The sequence below is a fragment of the Sciurus vulgaris genome (genome assembly GCF_902686455.1).
Source record: "Sciurus vulgaris genome assembly, chromosome: 1".
NCBI lineage: Eukaryota > Metazoa > Chordata > Mammalia > Rodentia > Sciuridae > Sciurus > Sciurus vulgaris.
This window is the reverse complement of record NC_136461.1, coordinates 28,043,040-28,065,173: the sequence shown is the minus strand read 5'-3', so window position 1 is coordinate 28,065,173 and position 22,134 is coordinate 28,043,040. Positions and strand designations below refer to the sequence as shown.

Here is a 22,134-nt window from a genome sequence, read left to right as displayed (position 1 = left end):
GTAGGTAAGAATATTCCTAGTCTAAGCACATCATCTAGTGCAGAAAAGCAATCAAAAGACTCCAGAGGCCCAAAAATATTTCAGAAAATCAGGTTGTCCCAAGGTAGAGTCAGACTGATGTGAGGGACTGATGTGATTGAGTCACACAGAACTAGACAGCAATGACCAAGTCAAACAAATAATCTGTGGCTCCCAGAGCTTATCCTAGAACCATTAGAACCATTTTCTTTATTTTTTTACAGTGTTGGGGATTGAACCTAGCTAGGCCTGTACATGCTAGGCAAGTGCTGTACCACTGAGCCCCAGCCCCAGTTCCCTTACAACCATGTTCTTTCTTTCTTTCTTTTTTTTTTTTTTTTTTTTTTTGAGGGGGTGTGTGGGGTGGGGTCGGATACCAAAGATTGAACTCAGGGCATTTGACCACTGAGCCACATCCCTAACCCTATTTTGTATTTTATTTAGAGACAGGGTCTCACTGAGTTGCTTAGCCACCTCAATTTTGTTAGGGCTGACTTTGAACTTGTGATCCTCCTGCCTCAGCCTCCCAAGCTGCTGGGATTACAGGTGTGTGCCACCATGCCCAGCTGCAACCATTTTCTAAGGAAGCATTTGGTCTTGATGACTCATTCACTTCAGTGTCCTTTGGGAGCGGAGTGTGTGCCTGGTTACACATTGTATTCTCTGACACATGCAGAAAAGTGAGAAACATGATTCCTTTTTCATAAAGACTTACATTCAGATTAAAGTTGCTAAAATGCCTAAAAGAAAGTTGATATTACCAGTAAAGTGCCAAATGACAATAACAGTGATAAAAAAAAAATGCTCTTATTATTGAACCCTTTCTTTTCTTTCTTTTCTTTTCCTTTCTTTTTTTTCTTTCTCCTTCCACCTTCCTTCCTTTTCCTGAGGCAGGGTCTCACTGTATTCCCCCAGGCTGATCTTGAGCTCCTGGACTCAAGCAATTCTCCTGCCTTAGCTTCCCAATAGCTGGGACTATAGGCACATGCTACCACACCGGACTAAGATTTATATAAATTAAAGATCTAACATGTGCCACTCCTCACTTATATACATACATAATTTTTAATTACACGATTTTTAGATTTTATTGAACAGATAGTACCCATTTATCCTTTACCTGCCTCCCCCACAAGTTTTTACTGCCTGTCTATGTACCTCTGTATGTCACACACTGTGTTACCAAGAACTTAACGTATTCCAGCAATTCTAGGAGACAGGTATGGTTTTAGCAGTGGGTGGCTAATCTCCAGAGGTTATGTGACGCAGCTTGCAGAGGCCAAGCTGGGATTCAAGCACAAGCAGACTCACCCCAAGCTGTGCTCTTGGTTATTACATTGTGCTGTTAGATGAGGGATTCAGACACTAAGGGGCTCCACTGGGTTGCCACACAGAGCAGGTGAGCCTTAATTTAACATAGGGGTAGAAATTAAGTAGAGAAAAGGATATAGCAGGTAGGAGAATTTGCTGGTGGATATAGACAAACTAGAAAGGTAGCTCAGGGCTAAATAGTATGAACACACCAATTTCAGAAATGGCCTGCCAGCCACTTCTCAAGGCAGTCTGTTTCCATTACAGATAGGCAGTCGTGAAAGGCCTTCCCAGCGTGGTGACCCAGTCTGCCTCCATGTAGTTTGTGTTGCCCCCCCCCCCCCCCACCTCCACAGACTTGCCCTGTGGAACTGCATGAAACTAGTGTCATTCTTTTTCCACAGAATTCATTTTCATGTATTTAAATAGGGGTCTTATGTTTTCAGCTTGTTTTATAGTGTCATCTCATGTAACTTAGCCAGAAGCTTTCACTTTCTTCCAGACTCATCTTGAGGCATTTTTTAAAAGGGATTAAAAACAAAGAATACAGAAACCCTGTAGCCAATTTAATAGGAAGTATGCCAATGTGATAAAGGTGATGTTCTGAGTATAGGTTTTTTTTCGGGGGGGGGGGGTACTGGGGATTGAACTCAGGCACTTGACCACTGAGCCACATCCCCAGCTATATTTTCTATTCTATTTAGAGGCAGGGTCTCACTGAGTTGTTTAGTGCCTTGCCATTGCTGAGACTAGCTTTAAACTTGGCAGTCCTCCTTTTTCAGACTCCCGAGCTACTGGAATTACAGGCGTGCGCCACCGTGCCCAGCCTGGGCACAGTTTTATAGTCCTCGTTAGTAACAAGACATATTGCTAATGTTCCAGATGTTCATCATGACCCAGGCACTCTACCCAGGCATCATCTCCTTCCATCCTTGGAGTCTTTTGAGAGGATCTTTGGTTATCGTCCCTACTTTGGGTATGGTGGCACATACCTGTAATCCCAGAGACTCGGAAGGCAGAGGCAGGAGGATTGCAAGTTCAAAGCCGGCCTCAGTAACTTAGCAAGACCCTGTCTCAAAAAATGAAAAGGGCTGGAATGTAGCTCAGTGGTAAAGCATTCTGGGCTCAGTCTCCAGTACCAAAATAAATAAATAAATAAAAGTTGAAGTACTAGCCTGACATCAATACCTAATAAGTGACAGAGCTTGGACTCCAATCAGGTGTGGCTGAATCTAGGGCCTATTCTTGAACTTCTGTGGTTAGTGCTCTGTGCCCAAGAGAAGAAGCCGTAGCCTTCCTTAGCATGCATCTTAATCCCTGAGAGGAAAAAAAGAACTTTCTGGCTTTGACAGGATAGAGTAGAGGGGTGGATCGCTTAGAGGGAAAGTTAGCCCAAGGCTCCCCCTGAGACCATCAGCTTGAGAAAAAGCAACGTTAGAGAAGCCTTTGAACACGCTGAACCCACTGGATTAGGCAGCTGAGAGACAGCTAGCTAGCTGCATTGTCAGGATGGAATGTCAAACAGTACAGTGACCTCATGTCAAACAGAACATCACTCAGTATAAAATTCCCTAAACACTGAAGGGTTTCTGTCCTCTTGGATGGGAGGCTTCAGGACCTTGGATGTGTGCCATATTTGACTGGCCATAAGTGTAATTTTTTCTTTTCCCCCAGCAACAAGCATCTAAAGTTGAGAAGGTGTTTTTTACCACTGCAGTACCAGTAGCCAGTAGCACAGGTATGTAATTCTATGTCAGCTTTAAAAGAAAGCCAGTTCTTTGGGTCCCTTGATGTTTTACCTAGTTACAGTTCTTTTCCTTTCAGATACACCTTTTAAACATAACCAGGAAAAAGTTTTGAATCACAGTTAATGCTAAAGAGGGCAGTTGTTAATTCACTAGAATCTTTTCTAATTACAGTAAAGAAGAAATAGCATCTGGGTCAGAGTCTCATGTATAGCTGCAAGATCCTTTTATTTTAAACTCTTTTCTTTTATAGATTAAGAAACTGGGACTCAAATTAAATGACTCCCTCAAGGTTATAAGTGAACTTGTGGGAAAGCCAGAGCACCAGACCTCCTTGGCTCCACCCTGTTCTCCTGCTCCTTGTTCTTTATCTCTGTTGAGACACAGAGCCTGGCTGAATTCAGAGTGTGTGTGTGCACAGCACACATGAGAGAATGAGAGTGAATATGAATGGGTACTCATGCCAGGCTGGCTATGTAAACGGAAAGCCACTGTGTCTACCACGTGTCAGACACTGGGGCCACACAGGAGTGAGATGGCCTGAGGGACTCAGTCTGAACAGGTCTTGTACCTACAGAGAGGTCCACAGGTGGAAGGCAGCAGTGCTGGGCATGGGTGCCAGGCAGCTTGGAACAGCTTCCCCCAAACGAGCCCTCTGTACAGCCTGCAGGGAAACACTACCTGGGCAGCAAGAGGAGGGGAGTTAGCTGGGTGTTGAAAGATGAGCCTGAGTTCTGCAGAAGAACAATGATCTTGGGGGAGTTTAGGCAAAAGGAAGATCCCAGAGACCCAGAGGTATGAAGAAGGTGTCAGGATAAGAGTCATTAACCTGCCTGGCTTAGAGGCACAGCAGAGAAGGAAGGTGCATCTAGGTGGGATTTGTGGCTCTCTAAGGAAGAAGCTTCATCTTGGAGCGATGGGGGGTGTCAGAGCCTCTTTCCCTGAGAAGGAACCTGGTCCAGTTTAAAGCATAACAAAGCCTGGAGGGTGGCACCCGTCCTTCCAGCACTCAGCCCCCACCTCGGCGTCCACCCCTGTGCCCCTCGCGCCTCTACCCTCAGCTACTTGAAGAGCAGTCTCTCTCGCCTCTCTCGCAGGGAGCTCTGTCCAGCAGATTGGCCTCAGTGTTCCTGTGATCATCATCAAACAAGAGGAGGCGTGTCAGTGTCAGTGCGCGTGCCGGGACTCTGCAAAGTAGTGGGCGGCTGGCTGGAGAAAGGGCGGTTCCCCCTCCTCCAGAGCTGAACCCCAGCCTCCTGATGGTCCCAGCCCACAGCTACCACCCCAGACTTGTTCCTCACCCCTGTCGCCTGTCATCGTCCTCCACTGACCCTCTTCCTGTGAGCAAAGCAGATAGGCCAAGGCTCTTTCAGACCCTCAGAAAGAAATATTAAGTGCCATGGATGTGTCAGAGTTCCTGTCCCTCCAGAGCCTGGACACCCCGTCCAATCTGATTCCCATTGAAGCACTACTGCAGGGGGAGGAGGAGATGGGCCCGACCCGCTTCTCCAAGTGAAGGGCCCTTGTGTGCTCACCTCCAGGAAGAGGGCAAGCAGGAAGTGTGAGGTGCGATGCCTGCCATTATGGGGTCAGAAATCAGAAGGATGAAGAAATCTGCTGTTTGAAAGCCTCACCTTTCAGACATATTTTCTTTATTCACATCCCAGGAACATCCATTTTAAGGAACTGATCTTTTGAAAAAAAAAAAAAAACAAACAAACAAAAAAACAAAACAAAAAAAAAGCTAAGTTATAAATGAACTGTTTGGCTGCACTGTATGTCACTTTTGCTTATTGTCATGTGAACTTGGAAATTAAGGTTACTCGTATGCATAAAAATTCTAAATGAAAGGGTGTGGTTTCCATCAATCTGGTATTGCCCAGCACTGGCACTGGGCTCTTTGTGGATGGGCAGTAGAGTTCAGTGTGTTGGCGGTGCTCCTCCTCCCTGTGTGTCTTTTACTCTGAGGCTCCTGCTCAGAAGGCCAGACCCTCACTCCATCGAAGTGGGCAGTGGCAAGGGCAAGTGAGAAGCTGTAAGTTGGACAGGGTTCAGGTGAGATGGCTTTGCTGTTTGCTCTTGGTGTCGGTGGAGCTCAGGGTGGATTCTGCAGGGGCTGTCCTGCAGCCCGCTCAGCACAGATGGGCAGCTTAAAGCCTGGTCCACCAGCTGTAGGATGATCTGGTTCTGATGGAGCCCAGGCAAGTAGTTGACTGATGTGTCCATCGTGTGTGTGGAGCAGGCTCTAGCTACACAGTCAGTCTTGCCTTCTTGGTTCTTTCCATCTCTCAGTTTGCTCGCCAGGGCTTGCGGGTCACAGTGAATTTTCCTTGGGGAACCTCCCTCTTTTGTGCTGGAGTGTATTTGTAGCTTACGCCCAGTTGCCAGATGGTGGTCTGCCTTCCTTTTAATGGCATTTTCCTTCTCAGCAGAATGGCTGCATTTTGCTTATCAGGAGAAGGTGCAAATTGAAGGGAGTGTATATGAGGTGGCAGGTAATTGGCAGGCCAGGTGTTCTGGTTCCAGGTTCTAGCCAGGTTTTTGGTTGCCCTCTCCTTTCTCCAGCCCTCACCTTCTGGATTTTGCATACAGCTTAGTACAGTGCAAACAAGGATGTGACTTGCTCAGCTTAGTCATGTGATTTCTAAACAAAAAGAAAACAAAACAAAACAAAAAAACGATGATCTTCTACTCAGGGTAAAACAAAATAAAAAATTCCCCTTCCACCAAAAAGCCTGAAATGTTGCAATAAGTTATCTCATTTGGAATGTTTAATTAAGTTGTGTTATAGGAAGAAAAAATTTTTTTGATTTGTGTATAGAAGTATATCCATCTGTCTGCCTTTGGCTTCAAGTCATTGCCTCTTAAAATAAAACATAAAATACAATCCACACTAGAATGGAAAGTGTCTCTCATCAGGCTATTGAGCATGGCCCAGGGTGTGGAGTCTCCCAAGAACCCTTTCCCTCCCTTCAGCAAAGAGCAGGGTTCCACAAAGAGGACAGGAGAGATCTGCATTGGTCACTCCTGCTGTCTGAGCTGTGACTCAGAGCCAGCTAAGAAAGTGCCAGAGCAGATAACTTACCTTAGAGCCAGAGGCCTCACCTTCAGCGTGAACAAGAGGGAGGTAGGTGGTAGTGGAGTGCTGTTACTGCCATGAGGAGAAACAGGGCTTCACTAAGCAGCTGATTTCATTCTAGGAGTCTAGCTGGGACAATGGATCTCTATTTGACCTTCTGCATGCCTTTCCAAAACGCTGGTGAGTTTTGGCAACCATTGACCCCAGCAGAAATAATGAGGCAGGAGGATTCTTTGCTTACCACTCCTGGGAATCCAGCTGCTGAGCATGGGTTGTCCTTGGCTGTCTCTGGGCCTCATAGGAAACTTTGAGCATGGCCCTTGTGATCTTCTCTACAGCTTCTGAGAGAGCAGCAAGTGGGACCCCAAAGTTAGTGTGTATCAGAGAGTAGTAATGACTCTCCCACTTGCCTATCTGGGAACTGAGGTGGGAAATAGGAGCCCAAGAAAGGACATGTGAAGCATCCAAAGCTAAAATACTGCTTTTTCCTGGTTAGCCAGGGCTGTGCTCATGTTGGGGCCCTACCCAGGTTAGTGGCTTTTTCACTCTACAGCTTGGAAGTCTGTGAAGAAACAGCTTAAAACAGTGTTTTGGCTGACAGATTTTTCTAGTTGTAGAAGTTGAAGTATCTGTCTTTTAGGGTGATCTTAAATGACAGATTATCAGATCAGCTTTTGAAAAATCAGATGCTACAAGTGGTTGTGCAGAGCAGGTTTATTCCACAGGGCAGATAGACTTTCCTTCTGTCTTCATCCAGAACTCTTTCTCTCCCCATCCTCCTTTTATAAGCTTGGCCTCTAATGCCAATGACCTTGGAGAAGAGAAGGCTTCTGGCCAAAGTAGAGCCAGAAAGAACCTTCAGGAAGAGTATAGTTTCCGGAACCAGGGAATGAACCTAGGGTAAGGTTACGAAGGGTGAGTTCTAGCAGGTGGAATCAAGCCTCTTTTCCTTCCCATGGCTAACATTAACCATTTCACCCAGTAGACCAATACTTCCAGTTCCTGCTAGCATCTCGTTAGACTGCTCCTTCAAAGGGTACTGTCAGCACTAGGGAGTGGAGTTCATAGGCTTAGGAGGCGGTAGGAAACTAGCTGGCACCACCAAACTGCCTTAGTGAATTTGGCCCTTCCCGGACAGGCAGGTTGGGCATTGGGAAGGTGACCCAGTCTTTCCTGACATGGTCTGGCCAATCTCACAGGGGCATCACTGGTTTGGTGACAAGAGTGGTGTCATTTATTGAATTCCACCTGCCTTTAGAAGGAGGTAATGGTACAGAGCCCAGGAGAGGCCTTGAGATGTGAAGACCTCTGTGAGTGGAAGGCAAGGGGTTTCTCTTCACCACCTCTGGGAGAGTCAGTAGATGGGAGATTTATTTTTAGGGTCAAGGCAGTGGACTGATGGGGATAATGGAGGGTAGGTGGGTTTTCCTGAGAGATTTTGTATAATGCTGAATGTATCCAGAGGGACAAGTTTGCAGAACCTCATATTGGTATATTAAAGAAATAATAAAATAAAAAAGCACTTTAGGTTATTTTATCTTTAACCCAATTGCTGCAATTTCTGTTGTGTGTATATATATACATATATATACTTTTCACAAAGTTTTATTTTTTGCTCAGAATAAAAAGTTAAATTGAGGTGTGAAAAGAAAAGCACTTACCTTGGTGCAATATGTGTAGCTTGACGGTCATTGTCCCATGTGGCCTCGGCCTGGCCACATTTTCCGCTCAATGAGCCCTGTGCTATGAGGCTGTCCATAGGGAAACACTATTATGCATCCCCAGCAGCTGCTCAATCTATGCAAGCCTTCCCTGCGCCCCGGCGCCCCCTCAGGCTCTCGGAAGAACTGCTGTGGGTGTTTTCTTCTGCCGACTGTTGAGGCCCTTTTTCACCACTTCTTGGTCCCTTGCCATCTTTCCCCTCTTCACCATTATCAAGTGATGCCTGAAAGGAAGGAACAGGTTGTACCTAGGTAGAAACCTGGCACCTTCTAGACTTTTGTATTTGTAATCACATCCATTGTCCTTAATCTTGAAAACTTCTCCAGCGTCACAGGAACCATTGATTTGTGGAACCTACAATATTGCTCAAGAGTTTACAGTTTTCTTATATTACCAATCAGAAATATGTTTTGGGGGGGTCAACATGAGCCATTTCTGTACTGCTCCCCATACCACCTCTGTTGGTTCTTTTAAAAAGAAAAGGCTTCCAGCCTTCATTAAATCCAGTAAACAAAGCTGTTAATAATCTGCTTTGTCAATTTTCTTCCTCTTCCCTCACCTCCTCCCATGTAATCTTCAGTTCTCAGGCTATAGACTAGAGAAGTTTTAAATACACTTCAGCCGAAGCAGAAAGATTTTCATAGATGTAATATGCAAGTGGTTCTGCTAATACAGAGGGGGAATCTGTCCAATCCTTAACATTTGGGGGAGCGGGTTGGCAACAAAACCGAATAATACATATTTCTGATTGGTCAGTCCATTTAGCCTGTTTCTTCTTGCATATTCCTGGGGCAGAGAGGAAAAGGGTCTGTTGTTTCTTTTGCCCTTTAGGGGAGCTGATGATCAGTCTGGGCATTTCTCACTGTTACTCCTGATTGAGAGGACTTCTCAGTTTGCACTGAAAAATGCAAATTAAACTGGATCTTTATGTCAAGGTGTACATAGTACAAGCTTTTTTTACTGGAAGTGAGGTTTAAAACCACACACTGCCCTTTTGGTGGTGTGCCTGCTGGGCCAAAAAATTGGGTGATAATGTCATGTCACTTTCTCAGCTCAATGCAGTTTCTACTTTTTCTTATGGGAAATTTTTTCATAAAAATCTTTTTTCACCAAAACCCAGGGGTGTTTTTGCAATATCCTTGTCCTTGTAGTGGTGCCAAGTCAGAGGCTTCTCTTGCCCTTTCCCTCTTATGTTCTCAGGCCTCCCAAGGGCTGTTTGACTCAACAGTCTACATCTTCGGTTGTTTTGGAGAAAGTAGGGGTGGGTTCAGAGTTCAAAGTGACTGTACCCTTTTCCTGTGAACTGCCCCTAGGCCCTTTTCCGGGCAGATGGCTGGAAACAGGTTTTTGCTGGATTTCTGGCTCAGATCTTCTAGCCAGGAAAGGCAAGAGCCCCCAAGAGCCTTCTCTTTTGACACACACTAATCATTGGCCGGTAGTCTTGATGACAGTTTTTTAAATCCCAAATAGTTTTATTTGGATTATGTAAAAGTCTATCAAATTTATTTAAGTGTGAAACATGGGAACAATAGACTTCCACTGAGCGATATGAAAACGTTACAGGTTCAGTACTTCCAAAGGAAGAAACCTCCAAACCCAAAAAGAATAAATATGAATTTGTATTTTTGAAGAATGTGAAATAATGGTGTTTGCTTAATTGCTCATTTTGTATAAACTTAATATTGTACTTTAAAATATCTGCTAAGAAGTGAAAATTTAACTTTTTGGAATTGAAAAAGCAATATTAAATACTAATGAAATCCTAATTAAATGCTTATTTAAATTTGGTAGTATCTGTGGCATTTCTTCCCACCCCTTCCCGTGGATGACATTTTTCTACCACTCCCCCTTGCTCGGTCATCAGTCCTCGGAGAGGGGACAGAAAGGAAAGGTCAGTCACCAGGAGAGTCTGCAGGTTTCCTTTTAATCAAGGCTCTGCTCAAAGTGTTTTGTGGGGCTAAGAGCCCCCAAAGCATGAAATGGACATGTAATACCACCTAGAACCCCCAAAGCAGGCCAGACCACTCTGGCGAGCACTGCCGGTCAGCCCAAATCCGAGTAATCTGACTGGGTATTCATTGGCTACATTTCAAAGCCCAGCACTGCCTTCAGCCAGGATAAAGTAGGAGTGAACCCAGCTGCTAGCAGAGCTGCCACCCCAGGCTAAGGGCCAAGTATCAGCCACACTCAGTGAAGACTGGCCCCTTTACTGAAGGGAGTTATTCAGAGTCCAGCCACCAGCCCTGGGGAGGGAGAAAAGTCAGGGTGCCCAGCTCCGGGATGATCAAGGTTCCGCAGCTCCATCACCAGCATCCTTTGGAAAGACACCTCTGGTGGAGACGGCTGACTGGGGGGGCGCTCCGGGTTTGGCTGAGACGTTCTAATTAGAACACAAGGGGAAAAAAGTGAGCTTGGGAGGAAAGGCCTTGGATTAGGCCCCGCAAAGATATGGCCACTTGGCATTTGGATCAAGTACTTAACTTTTTCAAAACCTCTCCCAGACCAAAGGAGGTTAAGGGTAAAGCGCTAGGGACGCTCTTCCACCCTCCAGGGGAAGCTAGGGCTTGGTCAGTTCAGCAAGTGGGCAGACCCCACCCCCCAGGCCCAGCCCGGGGTGGGCACTGACCCCGCCACCAGCCGGCTCCGGGCGCCGGCGGCCCAGCTGCCGCAGCATCTCCTCGCAGGCGGCGATGGTGTCCAGGAGCTGCCGCTGCCTCTGCTCCACCGCGTCCAGCAGCTGCTGGGCGCGCTCATCCCGGGGCGGCTGCGGGGGTGGCCTCCCGCCGAGCCCCAGCCCCGCCTTCCCGCGGTCCACGCCTGCAGCCTCCCTGCCCGGGAGAGAGCGAGACAGATGGTCAGGGCCGGCGCTTGCGCGGGGTCCGAGCCCCTTCCCCCCGCCCCGTCGGGCCCCCTCTCACCCCCGTGACCAGTCTGAGCCCGGGCCCCATTCCATCTCCGCCTGCGCGGCCCGACCACCGCCCCCCTTTCGGCCGCCCCCCCTCCCCAGCGCTGCGCTAGGGCTCCGCAAAGCTGCGCCCCGCCCCGTCCCCACCGGTCTCCTTCAATCCTCCTGGGGGTCGCGGTCCCTTTAAGCTGCCCGGCGCGGAGGTGGGGCCCAGCCTCCCGGACCGGAAACTGATTATGTGCGTCACTTCCTCCCGGAAGCAGGCCTGGGCGGATGTCTCCGGCGCGACCGTGCACGGGGCTGAGGGCCGCAGTGGCTGCCAGCATAGGGTTGGGTGAGGGGCCGACGGGCTCCGCTCGCAGCGGACGCCTCCTCCGCCCGCCGAGCCCGGCTCTAGCGGCGCCGGGGGCCCGACTGTTGCGGCTTCCGGGGAATGGGGCCGTGCAGGCCGCAATCCCCGAGCGCGCTGGCTGGACCGAGGCGCTGCGGGCCGCCGTGGCCGAACTGCGCGCCGGCGCCGTGGTGGCTGTCCCCACCGACACGCTGTACGGCCTGGCCTGCTCGGCGAGCTGTTCGACGGCACTGGACGCAGTGTACCGCCTCAAGGGCCGCAGCGAGGCCAAGCCGCTGGCCGTATGCCTGGGCCGCGTGGCCGACGTCTACAGGTGAGGCCGCCCCGACCCGGCCCCGCTGGGGGCGGCACCGCGGGAGGGGTTTCCGGTGACAGGCTTGGGAGACTGAGGCGCAGAGAGCGGGAGGGGCTTGTCCAGGCTCACCAAGGAATCCGGAACTGGAAATGTGTACTGAGCACTTAACGTATGCCATGCCCCGAACAAGAGAGGAAAGCAGTTCCCTATTCTCTTGGCGCCCTTGTGCTCATGGGGAGGCCACGGGGGGAAAGGAAACAAGGTAGCTTAATTTAGCAGCGAGTGGGTTGCAGAAGATAGAACGCCGGGCTTGATATTGCCATACAGCTGTTGAAGTTCCTGAGACAGGCACTGGACGCCAAGCCTGCGGTCCCTCTCTTGAGACCTGCCTTCTCCGGGAGGGGAAGCAGGGAGACAGGCAGATCCCATCGTAGGCCCCAAAACCCCCTTTCCTGGATCTGCCTTGAGTTTGGGAAAGAACCACACCAGTGGCTCTTCATTTTGAGTGGATTTCGCTGCTTTGTTTCCCAGGTATTGCCAAGTGAGAGTACCAGAGGAACTCCTCAAAGACCTGTTGCCAGGTCCAGTGACCCTGGTGATGGAACGCTCGGAAGAGCTCAACAAAGACCTGAATCCCTTTACCCCTGTAAGTCAAAGTTTCTCCAGACTTCCTGGCCATTTTTGCTTTCACTGGGATCCAGACCAGAGGTAACCCCTACCCTTTCCAACCTTCCTGTTGATCCCCCTTTTACCCTTGCTTCATAGCTTGTAGGTATCCGGATTCCTGACCATGCCTTCATGCAGGAGTTGGCCCAGATGTTTGGGGGACCTCTTGCTCTCACCAGTGCCAACCTCAGCTCCCAAGCCAGTTCTCTGAATGTTGAGGTGAGTCACCTGGTACTTACCCCAGCAGACCAAACACTCCGTTGAACCAATGGGAGAGTTGCTCTTTGGGTCCAACAGAGGGAAGGCTACCCACTTGACATGGGTTGGGGGAGGGCATCTGAAACATGGAAAGGTTTTATCTCAAAGTTTGAGAGACCAGGGAAGAACTAGTGTTTTCTTCATGTTGTCTTGTAATGATAAATAAAAAATCATTGTTTTCTTATTTTTGTGTGGGTAAGCAGTTATTGGAGATGAAAGAGTTAGACTGTAAGTCATTTTATAATAATAGTGCTGTTTAAAAAAAAAGATGAAGAAACCAAGTTCTTGGTTCCTGTAGCACAACTTTAATCCTAGCTACTCCAGAGGCTGAACCAGGAGAATTGCAAGTTTAAGGCCAGCCTAGGCAGCTTAGCAAGACAAAATAATTTTTTAAAAAGGACTGGGGATGTAGGTCAGTGGTAGAGCCCTTGCCTTACATGTGCAAGGACCTGGGTTCAGTCCCCAGTACAACAAAAAAGAGAGCTAAAGAGCAGTATGATGGGGGAGAGAGAGAAGAGAAGAAAGGAAGGTAGGTAGGTAGATGAGGTTAAAGCTCGCATCTTTCTCTTGTAATTCTGCCACAAGCCAGGTCAGGGAAAGGATCAATCCTAATCCCGTTTTGGCTACATAGATCAGAATGAATAAGAACACAGTGGGGTGTGGTGGCTCATTCCTGTAATCCGAGCAACTCTGGAGGCACAAGGATTGCAAATTCAAGACTAGCCTGACCTTGTCTCAGAATTTTAAAAAGGGCTGGGCAAGTAGCTCAGTGATAAAGCACCCCGGTACTGAGAAAAGGAAAAAATAAAAATGGATGAGGATGCAAATTTCACTTTTCTTACTAAACACAAATATGGTGTGCTGTAAGATGTTATGGGCTCTTTATGTTGTCAGTAATGAGTAGACCCATCCAAAACAATAACTGGCATTTATGATTCCCATCCTGAATTCCCAGTCCTAATTGCACTGCAGTGTCTTCACTAGGGGGTGGAAAAAACTGTCGTTCAGTTAATGATCCAGTTCACAGTTGTGGTAGGAGTATCCTTCCCATACCCCAAGGATTGAGTGCAGTGACATGTACCTATTTTCCTCTCCCTGCCCTAATCCAGAGTTCACTAAGGTCCAGAATCAGAGTGTTAGAGCTGGAAGGATCCTTGGTCATCTAGTCCAGCCCCCTTATTTTATAGGCCTGGATAATATGATGCATGTGTTGCACAGTCTCCAGGGTTTAAGGCCACATCTTAACTCCTGCCCATCTTAACTCCTACACATCACTAGCCCAGTCATACTTACACATCCCTAATTAAGCAATGCATGAAAATTCCTTTTGGCACAGCAAGGTTTTCTTTAAGTTCTAGACAGATGTTGCATGGGATACTAACCCAGGAAGGCTACAGACTCCAAAGGATGCAGTGTCCTAGGTGCTAACACAGGGTCCTTTGCACTGCTGACCTTAACTAAGTGGGCCTTCTTCCTCTACCCAGAGGGATATGTTTCCTGTTTTAAAACTCAAGCCTGTGTCTTATTTATGAGCCATGTGTACAGTGTGACCTCATTGCAGATGCCAGAGATTATGACCATGCTCCTCCTTTGCCTCCACAGGAGTTCCAAGATCTCTGGCCTCATTTGTCCCTAGTCATTGATGGGGGACCAATTGGGGATGGTCAGAGCCCTGAGTGTCGCCTCGGTTCTACTGTGGTTGACTTATCTGTGTCTGGAAGGTTTGGCATCATTCGTCCAGGCTGGTAAGTTGAGGAATAGAATTTGAGGGAGGTTAGGAAGATGAAAAACAGCTTTGACAAAATGGAGGTTATCGCTCTTGTCTTGTCATGAGGGGGTGCTGATAGGCATGGAGAAGTAGCAGGTACAGTGGAACTAAATTTGCTGGTGTTTGCTGGCTTTTTTAGGTTTCATTAAGTGTTTGATAAACAGAACATTAGACTAGTAAGTTGAGAGATACGTGGTCACCAGGCTCTGGTAGACTCAGGGCTTTGAGAAGTCAGATTGTAACTGTCCTTTGTATCCTCCTCAGTGCCCTGGAAAGCACTACAGCCATTCTCCAGCAGAAGTACGGGTTACTCCCCTCACACAGGTCCTGCCCGTGAAAATCAGGAGAAGGACCCAAGGACGGTGCTGGATACTATGTGTCTACCCACTGGTTGTTGGCAAGGCCTCATTTGCAGAGGCCACTGGAGCCACATCACTAGCCCTACCCTTTAGGCAACACATCTTTCCAGAACCTGCTGGTTTAGCCTGTCATTTTGTGGGAAGGTTATATTTATTCTGTGGTTGCAAAAATCAGCCAAAAGCTGAATAAAGAGGTTAAGAACATTCCTAGGGTGGCCGTAATTCTGATAAGTTTCTTCTCTCCCTCCCTCTCTCTTTTAAATTGAAAAGCAAGCTGGTCACTGTGGCTCAAGCCTATAATCCCAGTGATCCAGCAGACTGAGGCAGGAGAATCACAAGTTTGAGACCAGCCTCAGCAACTTAGTGAGAACCTGCCTCAAAATTTGAAAAGGACTAGGGGCGTGGCTCAGTGGTTAATAACCCCTGGATTTAATCACCAGTACCAGAAGAAGTCAGGTGACCAAAAGCAAGGGTTTGCTCCTCAAGTTGGAACCAAGTTAGAATAAAGATTGTAGAACCGCAGACCAAACATTTTCCTCCAAATCTGTGGGGCCAGTGGTATGGTTTGTTGTGATGCCTGGCAGGGAGAGTTGTCATTTTGGCCTAATGGGAAATTTGCTGAGGAGTGGGGGACTTCAAATTAAATATTAGAAACCAAATCCTTTTTAGCCAGTGACTTTTTCTTATTTATTCATAAAATAAATTATAGTTAATTATATGTATATGCCTTTATTTAACTCCAGTGTTTACTCAGCAGCCTTTTATCTTTATTCATATGTATACCAAATGTTAAACATAACTATTGTTGGGCATTTGAACTTTGTTTTTCTTTACTATTAAAAATGCTATTAAACATATTTGTAAATGGTTTATTTTTCTTTTGACTTAATTCCTTAAGGTAAGGTTACTAGGTCAAAATGTATATATGCTTTTATGGCTCTTGATGTAGATTAGCCTTCAAAAGAAGTAAATCATTTAATTGCATCATCTATGTGAGGGTGGCTGCCCCTTCCTGCTGGCCCTGCTGTGTTTTTCATATTGTATGTGTATGAAATGAAATTGCTACAGGCCAACATACAGCACTTTCAAATGTCCCTGCCTACCTTGGTTTCCCCAACTAAGTCACAAGCTAGGTGGCCAAAGCTGCTCACCTGTCCGATAGAGTTTAATGCCAGTTATTTAACTGGAGTTAAATGTTTTTGAGATGACCTAGGGTCCACTTCCTTCTCTTTGCACTTGTACCCTATTTCTCAGAATTGTGATTCAGTGTTATAAACCTTTCACTTTTGGAGTTTCCAACATACATTATTTCAAGTATATTCTAAAAACCTTGTCAAGAAGGTGTTCCAGGGTCCTGCTTTAATGCAATTAGCATATTAGTTTATTTGTGAATAAACACTGGTTTGTTAACTATTCCCCCTAGAAATCTTAGGTAAACTAGTAATTTCTTAAGCAAACCCACTCTTCATTGTGCAAAAACTAGCCAGCCCAGCCCGTATATCAGTTTGTCCAGAATCTGACTGAGGTCAGAAACAGGTCTTGAGGGCAGAAGGAGTGTGAACTTGAGAATACTGCTTGATAATTTCATTAATACAAATCACAGTAGCACTGAAAGCAGCTCTGACAAGTGGGCCTGTTCAGTTCAGGCAGCTAAAGGAGAAGGTATCTAGTACTCTGCCTGGAACTGAAAGTTCATCCCAGAAAAAAAATAGGCTTTGGAGCACAGAGGTATTTTCTTTGAGGAAAAAGAACTGAACTGTCAGCACTGGGTACAACTGCCTAAAAGAAAAACAAAACTGTGCCCAAGCACTAGCTACAAGGCCACACCAAATAAGAAAAGCTGGCTCCCGTAAGCTTCAGGACAGGAGCTAGTCCTCATTCGAGTTTTCCCCAGCACCTAGCACATAGTAAGGAGCTCAGTTTGTGGGTGTTGAATAAATGTGTGAATGCTCAAGATGACTTCCTGGTAATTGGGTTCAGGAATCTACTGGGAGGAGCTTCAACCTGTTCCTGTAAGTTCCCTTTTAGAAAGTCTCAGAAGTGGATGCCTGTCTTCCAAAAAGACAATGTGGGGAGGAAGCCTGAAAAGAGGACAGGCTGGAGATGGGAGCAGAGTGCATGCTAGCTCAGAACCCTGAAATCCTTCCAAGAGCAGTGACTAGGTGACTCCACTAGACAGCCACCTCCTGCAGCAGAGTTCAAAGCTAGAAGAGGATATATGAAAGTGTTCTGAGGGTATGGAGCTTCCTGGGCCAAGTACAGTCACATGCCACCCTCTACTCTTCCTTTGGGAACAGCACCTCACTTTCCATCGCAGCAGAGCACCCAGCACTGCTTGCCTGAGGAACAGACTGTTCTACAGGGGCCCTGGCTTCATGGCCCACCCAGAAGCACCCAGCTGCCGACTTGGGGACCAGTGAGTGCCTACAGCCTTAGCTGAGCCACATGGACACATCTTCCAGTGAGGCTTGGACACCAGCACCTCATGCTTTTGTTCCTGGGTCCCTCACATCAGCCACTGCTCCTTCTCCTTGATGAAGTGCTCTGCCCAGCGGCGGGTCAGCTCCAGGTACAGACTGGGCTGATGAGGCAAGTAGTCCAGATACAGGCGTGTTGGTGTCTTCTTGGGAATGGCCTTCTCGATCTGGGTACCCTCATGCCACTCATTGAAAGAGGTGATGGAGACGATCTCAGGCCTCACAGTTAGGGCTGCCTGCAGGGCTGTCTCATAGTACTTGCCATTGACCCTGTTCCGAGTGTTGTGGTTGTTCCAGGGCCGAATGCTGGTGTCAATATAGCCAGGCCCCACACTGGGAATGAACATGAGGTTATTGGCATCACAAAAGTTCTTCACAGCTTTCCAGTTCTGGTGGGAGGACCCAAAGGAGAAACCATTGGAGGCAAAGTAGGTGTACATGCCATCAAATCCTGCAGCAAGGATGTCGTGGGTATGGCCCTCCTCCACCAGCAGTGCTATGAAGACCCCATCATACGGAGTGTTGCGGATTGAGTGGGGCCCATTTGGTGTCAGGAGGTGGGCCCAGGCTTCAGGGGACGTCAGGTATGAGTCGTAGATATAAAAGAGTGGGAGGCTCTTGCCCATGCTATTCTTATAGTGGTAAAATGCACCATGGGATCCATACCTGAGGAGCAGGAGGAAAGATCCTGAGTTGGATGCAAGAAACTAGCACAACCTTAGAAGCAGCACAGGTGGGATTGTTCTCAGTGTGCACAGCACAATTTGGGATTTAATTAGTCTACACAGTTGAACTTATCAAGCCTCTAAGCAAGAACGTGTTCCTCACCTACCTTTCCCCAGCCCTGCCACTTAGTGAACCTCACTTCCCCACCCAAGGCACACCACCACCATCTTTCATATGGACTGTAGCACTAGCCATTTAACCTCTTGACCAGGCTTCCATTTCTGCCCTCTTATAATACAATCTTTATTTTTAAAGTGTAAATCAGATCTGACTGCAAGTTTATCACTACCTATAAGACCCCACCTGCTTGATCTGACCCTGCCTACCACCACTCCTGCTGTCATCTCACCCATCTCCACTACCCATCTGGCCTTTCTATTCCCTGTCATGTTAGGCTTGTCACGTCTTAGGGTCTTGGCATTTGCCAGTCCTCTAGAATTCCCCCCGCCCCCATCTTTGCAGAGCTTTTGGGGTGAGGGAGGCTGGGGATTGAACCCAGGGTCTCATATGTGCTAAGCAAGCTACATGCTACAATCCCAGCAGCACCACCACCGCCCCACCCCCAACAAACACACTTGTTTTCAGTTAAACACATTTCTTCTCACAGTTCTGGAAACCGAGAAGTCCAAAGGAAAGGTACCTAACAGATTCAGCTTGCCTCTGATCAGAGTCCACAGGACTGGAATTGAAACCCAGGTTGTCTGACTTCAAGCCAGTAATTTCTTTCCTATTGGGGATTGAACCCAGGGACACTACCATTGAGCTACATCCCCAGAGGTCCCCCCCCCACACACACACACGCTTTTTTTTAAATTGTAAGACAGGGCCTCGCTAAGTTGCTGAGGTTGGCCTTGGACTTGCAATCCTGCCTCAGCCTCACAAGTGACAGATTATAGATATGAGCCACTGCACCCAGCTAAGTCCAGTAATTTCTTACTGCAAAATAGCTCCTGGGAATACATGCATTTTACCCTTGTATCTCTTGTATCTCTTGACCTGGCCCTCCAAAATTTCTATCCCTTTCTCTCCATTTTGATCCCCATCAAAACTCCAGTCCCCAGAGCAGCCTTACGTGTCAATGATGTACTTGATGTTGTCATGTACAGTGATGTCATCCCGGCCCTTGTAGGGTTGGATATGGAAAGCCACCTGCCACAAACAGAGGAGTTACTGGTCAAGAGAGTATCTGTCCAGGGGTCACAACAAATAAGGCTCATGCTCCAACCACATCTGTAGCAGAGGCTGAGTTCAGGAGAAAATCTGGCAGTGGTGGGCATGATAGAGTTAAGACTGCCACTACCCTTGTAGACCAAAAAAAGGAAGGCCAAGAAGTTTCCCCACTTTCTACAACTGGGCATCTAGCAACCATTCTGGTGGGCTGCCACAGGATGGCTAACAGGTTCAACCTGTGTACCAGCTCTAAGCGATCGGCACTAACTGCCTGAAACAATGGGAAGCTGTGTTGATGGGCAAATGTGCCTTGATCTGGTAAATGTGTCAGTGGTGGACTCAGGAACGGGGCATGTAGCTCCTTTCTGTCATTTCTCTTTGCCACAGAAGTGGAGATTAACTTAACTGGTACATTTAGTGAAAAGAACCACGTGCTTAGTTCATGTCCTTCCACTTGAAGGTGAGCCTGCCAGCTGATGACCTGTGTTGTGCTCCACTCTGTGAGGCCCAGCACTCCCGTCTGCCAGGGAGTTGGGTCCAGAATTCTGTCTGCAGTTCCACTTAGCTCTTGCCTACCCTTTATCCAAGGTCAGGATCTCCAAATTAACTTCTTCAATTGTTCTTTTTTTGTAGTTGTAGATAGATGGCATGCCTTTATATTATTTGTTTCATTTTTATGTGGTACTGAGGATTGAACCCAGTGCCTCACACATGCTAGGCTAGTGCTCTGCCACTGAATTAACTTCTATTATTATTTAATTTAAAAGTGGCATTTATTTAGTCTCCCATTTGTCCTATATTTAGTTTTCTCAATTCAGGAAAGTAAGTGTGACACAGGTAATGCTTATGAGAACCCTCCCCAACACCACACTTACTACCTATTTGCCACTCTGGACTACAGCCAAGAACTTCCCTAGGGCTTTAACCCTGTAGGCAGAGAAGGGGAAATCTCCAGAATGAGAGAGCACATGACCTCTTCCTTGAGACTCACCTGGATGTTATACTGATGGGCTGCATCCAGAATAGCAGGTACAAGGTCATCTGAGGGTTCCCCATTATCATCAGCCATGCCAGGTGGGTACCAGGACAGAACCAAGACGCCTGAAACACAACAAAGAAGCCACTTTAAAGGTACAGTACTCCTCAACAGATTTCTCTTTCCTCACAAATCATCTTCAACTGAGAAACGATTCATGAAAACCTGCCAGGTTCATTTCCTGCAAAACCAATCCCTGAGCTTCGGAGCTGTCCATGCCTGCAGTGCTGAATCGCTCTGGCCAGGAGAGCTATAGAGCACCAGGCAGGTCAGACGACTTTTGGTTCCATCAGCAAATAGCAAACCAAAGTGGAGAGGGTGGCAATGCCACACCCACCCAGAAGCCCCAGTCCTACCTCCCAAGAAGAGGATCTCTGAGGTCCCACACAGAGAAGAGCCCTGTGCAAAAATGCATCTTGGTGCTTCTTGGGGCATTTACTGTGACTATGTCTCTAGACTGTAAACCTGAAGGATGGCCCCTGTCTTGTTTATCTTTGTATACTTCTCACCCCTCTCTTTGTCGTTCCCTGTCGCCCCCCCCATTCACAAACCATGTCCAGGTATGATATTAAAATGTACTGTAAAATGTATCAGAATTTAGTGCCAAAAACTGAACCAAATGAGCTTCCAGTGCCAACCTACAAAGGAGATTCCCAGAGCCTGTCCTGTAGATAGGCACTTGATGACAAGCTCCTTCTCGCTCCAAGCAGGGTCTATCATACAAATGGGCAAAGTTTCTTCTGTACAGTCAGCGAAAGCAAGAAGGGCTGGTGCTCTCCCTTGCACCTGATGTGAAGGCAGAGACCGTCCCAGGCTCTATTCCTTTGAACCCCAGACTCCTGAGGAAAAAGGATACCCAGGTTTCACTTCCCTGGAACCTGAAAGCCCAACAGATTTGAAGTCTCTGCCTCCCTCTCTTTGCTGTCCCTACCCAGGACAGCTCTGGTGCAAATTCCCAGCAGCTCTGCCCTATAGAAGGGCTCTGGAATTGGGGGTCAGAAGGGCCCAGGAAGGCAATCAATACTAAGAGGAAGGAGCGGTGTCCCGTAGTGGGTCCGGGTAAGAGTGGGAAGGAAAGGCTAAGAAGTCAAGCTGGAGGTTGAATAAAACCAAAGACCCAGTGACAGGGACAGCAGGGAGGCTGTGGGACAGGCCGGCGGGGGGGCGGGGGAGCTCACCGATGGCGGCTTCCTTGAGCTGGGTCATGTGCTCCCGCAGCACGTCGGGGTCCCGGGAACTGTAGGGCCCCAGCTCTGGGTAGAAGCTGGACCCCAAGTCATCTGGGGGGCTGTGACGGCCGCGGGGGTAGCTGGCCGAGATCTTGGGGTCCCAGTGCGGTACCATGACGTGGTCCCAGTGGATGTAGTGGCCCTCACGCCGCGGGCTCCCATACCACGAGTAGTAGAAGGCGTGGAGGTCCGAGTAGACGCGCAGACTCTGCCCGGGGGCGGGCTCGGCCTCCGCGGGGACCGGCCCGGGAGAACTGCGGGGTTCCGCGGTGTGGGGCGGCAGCGGCGGCGGCGGAGCGGCGGGGGCAGCCGGGGCCCGGGCGGCGGGCGCGGGGGCTCCCTCCGCACGTCGCTCAAAGGGCGCCAGCTCCAGGCCGGGGCCCAGCGCGGGTAGTCCGTCCGGAGCTTTGAGCGTGCGCAGGCCCATGAGAGTGCCGAAGGCGAAGAGCAGCACCAGGAACAGCGCGATGCAGGCGCGGCGCCGCCGCCGGGCCATGGCGGTCCCTCCGCTCCCCCGGCCCAGTCCCGCTACCTCCCGGTGAGCAGCGCCATGGCCGCCCTCCCGGCTCGCACCGCCTCGCCGCCTGCGCGCGACCCAGGGAGACGGCAGCGCGGAGCCGGGAGCGGCGTGGGCGGCTCCCGGACTCTCCCCGCAGTGCGGGCGGGCCCGGCACACAGAGAATGCAGGCGGCGCAGACCAAATGGTGACGGGTTGAGGGGGGGACTGGACAGGAGCTGAGACCAGCTCTGCGAGTTCCAGGCCAAAGGAGTGGGAACGTAAGACACGCTGCTGGGACAGCGGAGTGCAGGCGCCCGGCGCGGGAGAGGAAATGCGGACCTCTGGAGTTCAGGAGACTGTCGGGGTGGCAGCGCTGGAGCAGGGATGAGGGGAGCAGAGGGCGGGGTGGGGAAGAAAGTGGGTGTCTACGGCTCTCTCGCCCCACGGACCCCCTTCTCCATCGACCCCTCCTTACTGACTTCACTGTACCCCTCCCTCTGGTCTCAGTCACCAGCCATC

The 22,134-nt window shown here is 48.7% G+C and overlaps 4 protein-coding genes across 4 annotated transcripts in view; 2 read left to right on the top strand and 2 right to left on the bottom strand.

Moving 5' to 3' along the window:
- MTF1 (metal regulatory transcription factor 1) overlaps window positions 1-4,582 on the top strand; it is a 37,808-nt gene extending 33,226 nt beyond the window's left edge. The window contains exons 10-11 of the mRNA XM_079113383.1: window positions 3,004-3,067; window positions 4,172-4,582. Coding sequence (XP_078969509.1) covers window positions 3,004-3,067; window positions 4,172-4,272 — 165 coding nt within the window. The 3' untranslated portion in view covers window positions 4,273-4,582. The remainder of the gene's footprint in view (window positions 1-3,003; window positions 3,068-4,171) is intronic.
- A 5,196-nt stretch (window positions 4,583-9,778) lies between these two features.
- Window positions 9,779-10,921, bottom strand: LOC306645800 (uncharacterized protein C1orf122). The gene is made up of 3 exons (XM_079113908.1): window positions 10,794-10,921; window positions 10,502-10,703; window positions 9,779-10,255 (listed from the first exon to the last, which is right to left on the bottom strand). Exons 1-3 carry the CDS (start codon window positions 10,826-10,828, stop codon window positions 10,160-10,162), a joined length of 333 nt encoding a protein of 110 aa, XP_078970034.1. The 5' UTR covers window positions 10,829-10,921; the 3' UTR covers window positions 9,779-10,159.
- Window positions 10,922-10,928: 7 nt separating this feature from the next.
- Window positions 10,929-15,346, top strand: YRDC (yrdC N6-threonylcarbamoyltransferase domain containing). The gene is made up of 5 exons (XM_079113826.1): window positions 10,929-11,445; window positions 11,959-12,073; window positions 12,193-12,312; window positions 13,954-14,096; window positions 14,384-15,346. The coding sequence occupies exons 1-5, from the start codon at window positions 11,054-11,056 to the stop codon at window positions 14,454-14,456; spliced, it is 843 nt and encodes a 280-aa protein (XP_078969952.1). The 5' UTR covers window positions 10,929-11,053; the 3' UTR covers window positions 14,457-15,346.
- Window positions 15,347-15,486: 140 nt separating this feature from the next.
- Window positions 15,487-21,696, bottom strand: MANEAL (mannosidase endo-alpha like). The gene is made up of 4 exons (XM_079113525.1): window positions 21,066-21,696; window positions 19,843-19,952; window positions 18,754-18,830; window positions 15,487-17,621 (listed from the first exon to the last, which is right to left on the bottom strand). The coding sequence occupies exons 1-4, from the start codon at window positions 21,610-21,612 to the stop codon at window positions 16,985-16,987; spliced, it is 1,371 nt and encodes a 456-aa protein (XP_078969651.1). The 5' UTR covers window positions 21,613-21,696; the 3' UTR covers window positions 15,487-16,984.
- Window positions 21,697-22,134: the final 438 nt, after the last annotated feature.

Bases quoted from the DNA above. Each gene is read 5' to 3' on its own strand.
- LOC306645800 (XM_079113908.1), bottom strand. From the start codon at position 10,828: ATGGAATGGGGCCCGGGCTCAGACTGGTCACGGGG. The intron at 10,704-10,793 runs GTGAGAGGGGGC...TCTCCCGGGCAG, and splicing joins GGCTCAGACTGGTCACGGGG to GGAGGCTGCAGGCGTGGACC. The intron at 10,256-10,501 runs GTCAGTGCCCAC...TGTTCTAATTAG, and splicing joins CGGAGCCGGCTGGTGGCGGG to AACGTCTCAGCCAAACCCGG.
- YRDC (XM_079113826.1), top strand. From the start codon at position 11,054: ATGTCTCCGGCGCGACCGTGCACGGGGCTGAGGGCCGCAGTGGCTGCC. The intron at 11,446-11,958 runs GTGAGGCCGCCC...TTTGTTTCCCAG, and splicing joins CGCGTGGCCGACGTCTACAG to GTATTGCCAAGTGAGAGTAC. The intron at 14,097-14,383 runs GTAAGTTGAGGA...TATCCTCCTCAG, and splicing joins GGCATCATTCGTCCAGGCTG to TGCCCTGGAAAGCACTACAG.
- MANEAL (XM_079113525.1), bottom strand. From the start codon at position 21,612: ATGGCCCGGCGGCGGCGCCGCGCCTGCATCGCGCTGTTCCTGGTGCTG. The intron at 19,953-21,065 runs GTGAGCTCCCCC...GTTGTGTTTCAG, and splicing joins GCTCAAGGAAGCCGCCATCG to GCGTCTTGGTTCTGTCCTGG. The intron at 18,831-19,842 runs GTGAGTCTCAAG...TGTTTGTGGCAG, and splicing joins CCCATCAGTATAACATCCAG to GTGGCTTTCCATATCCAACC.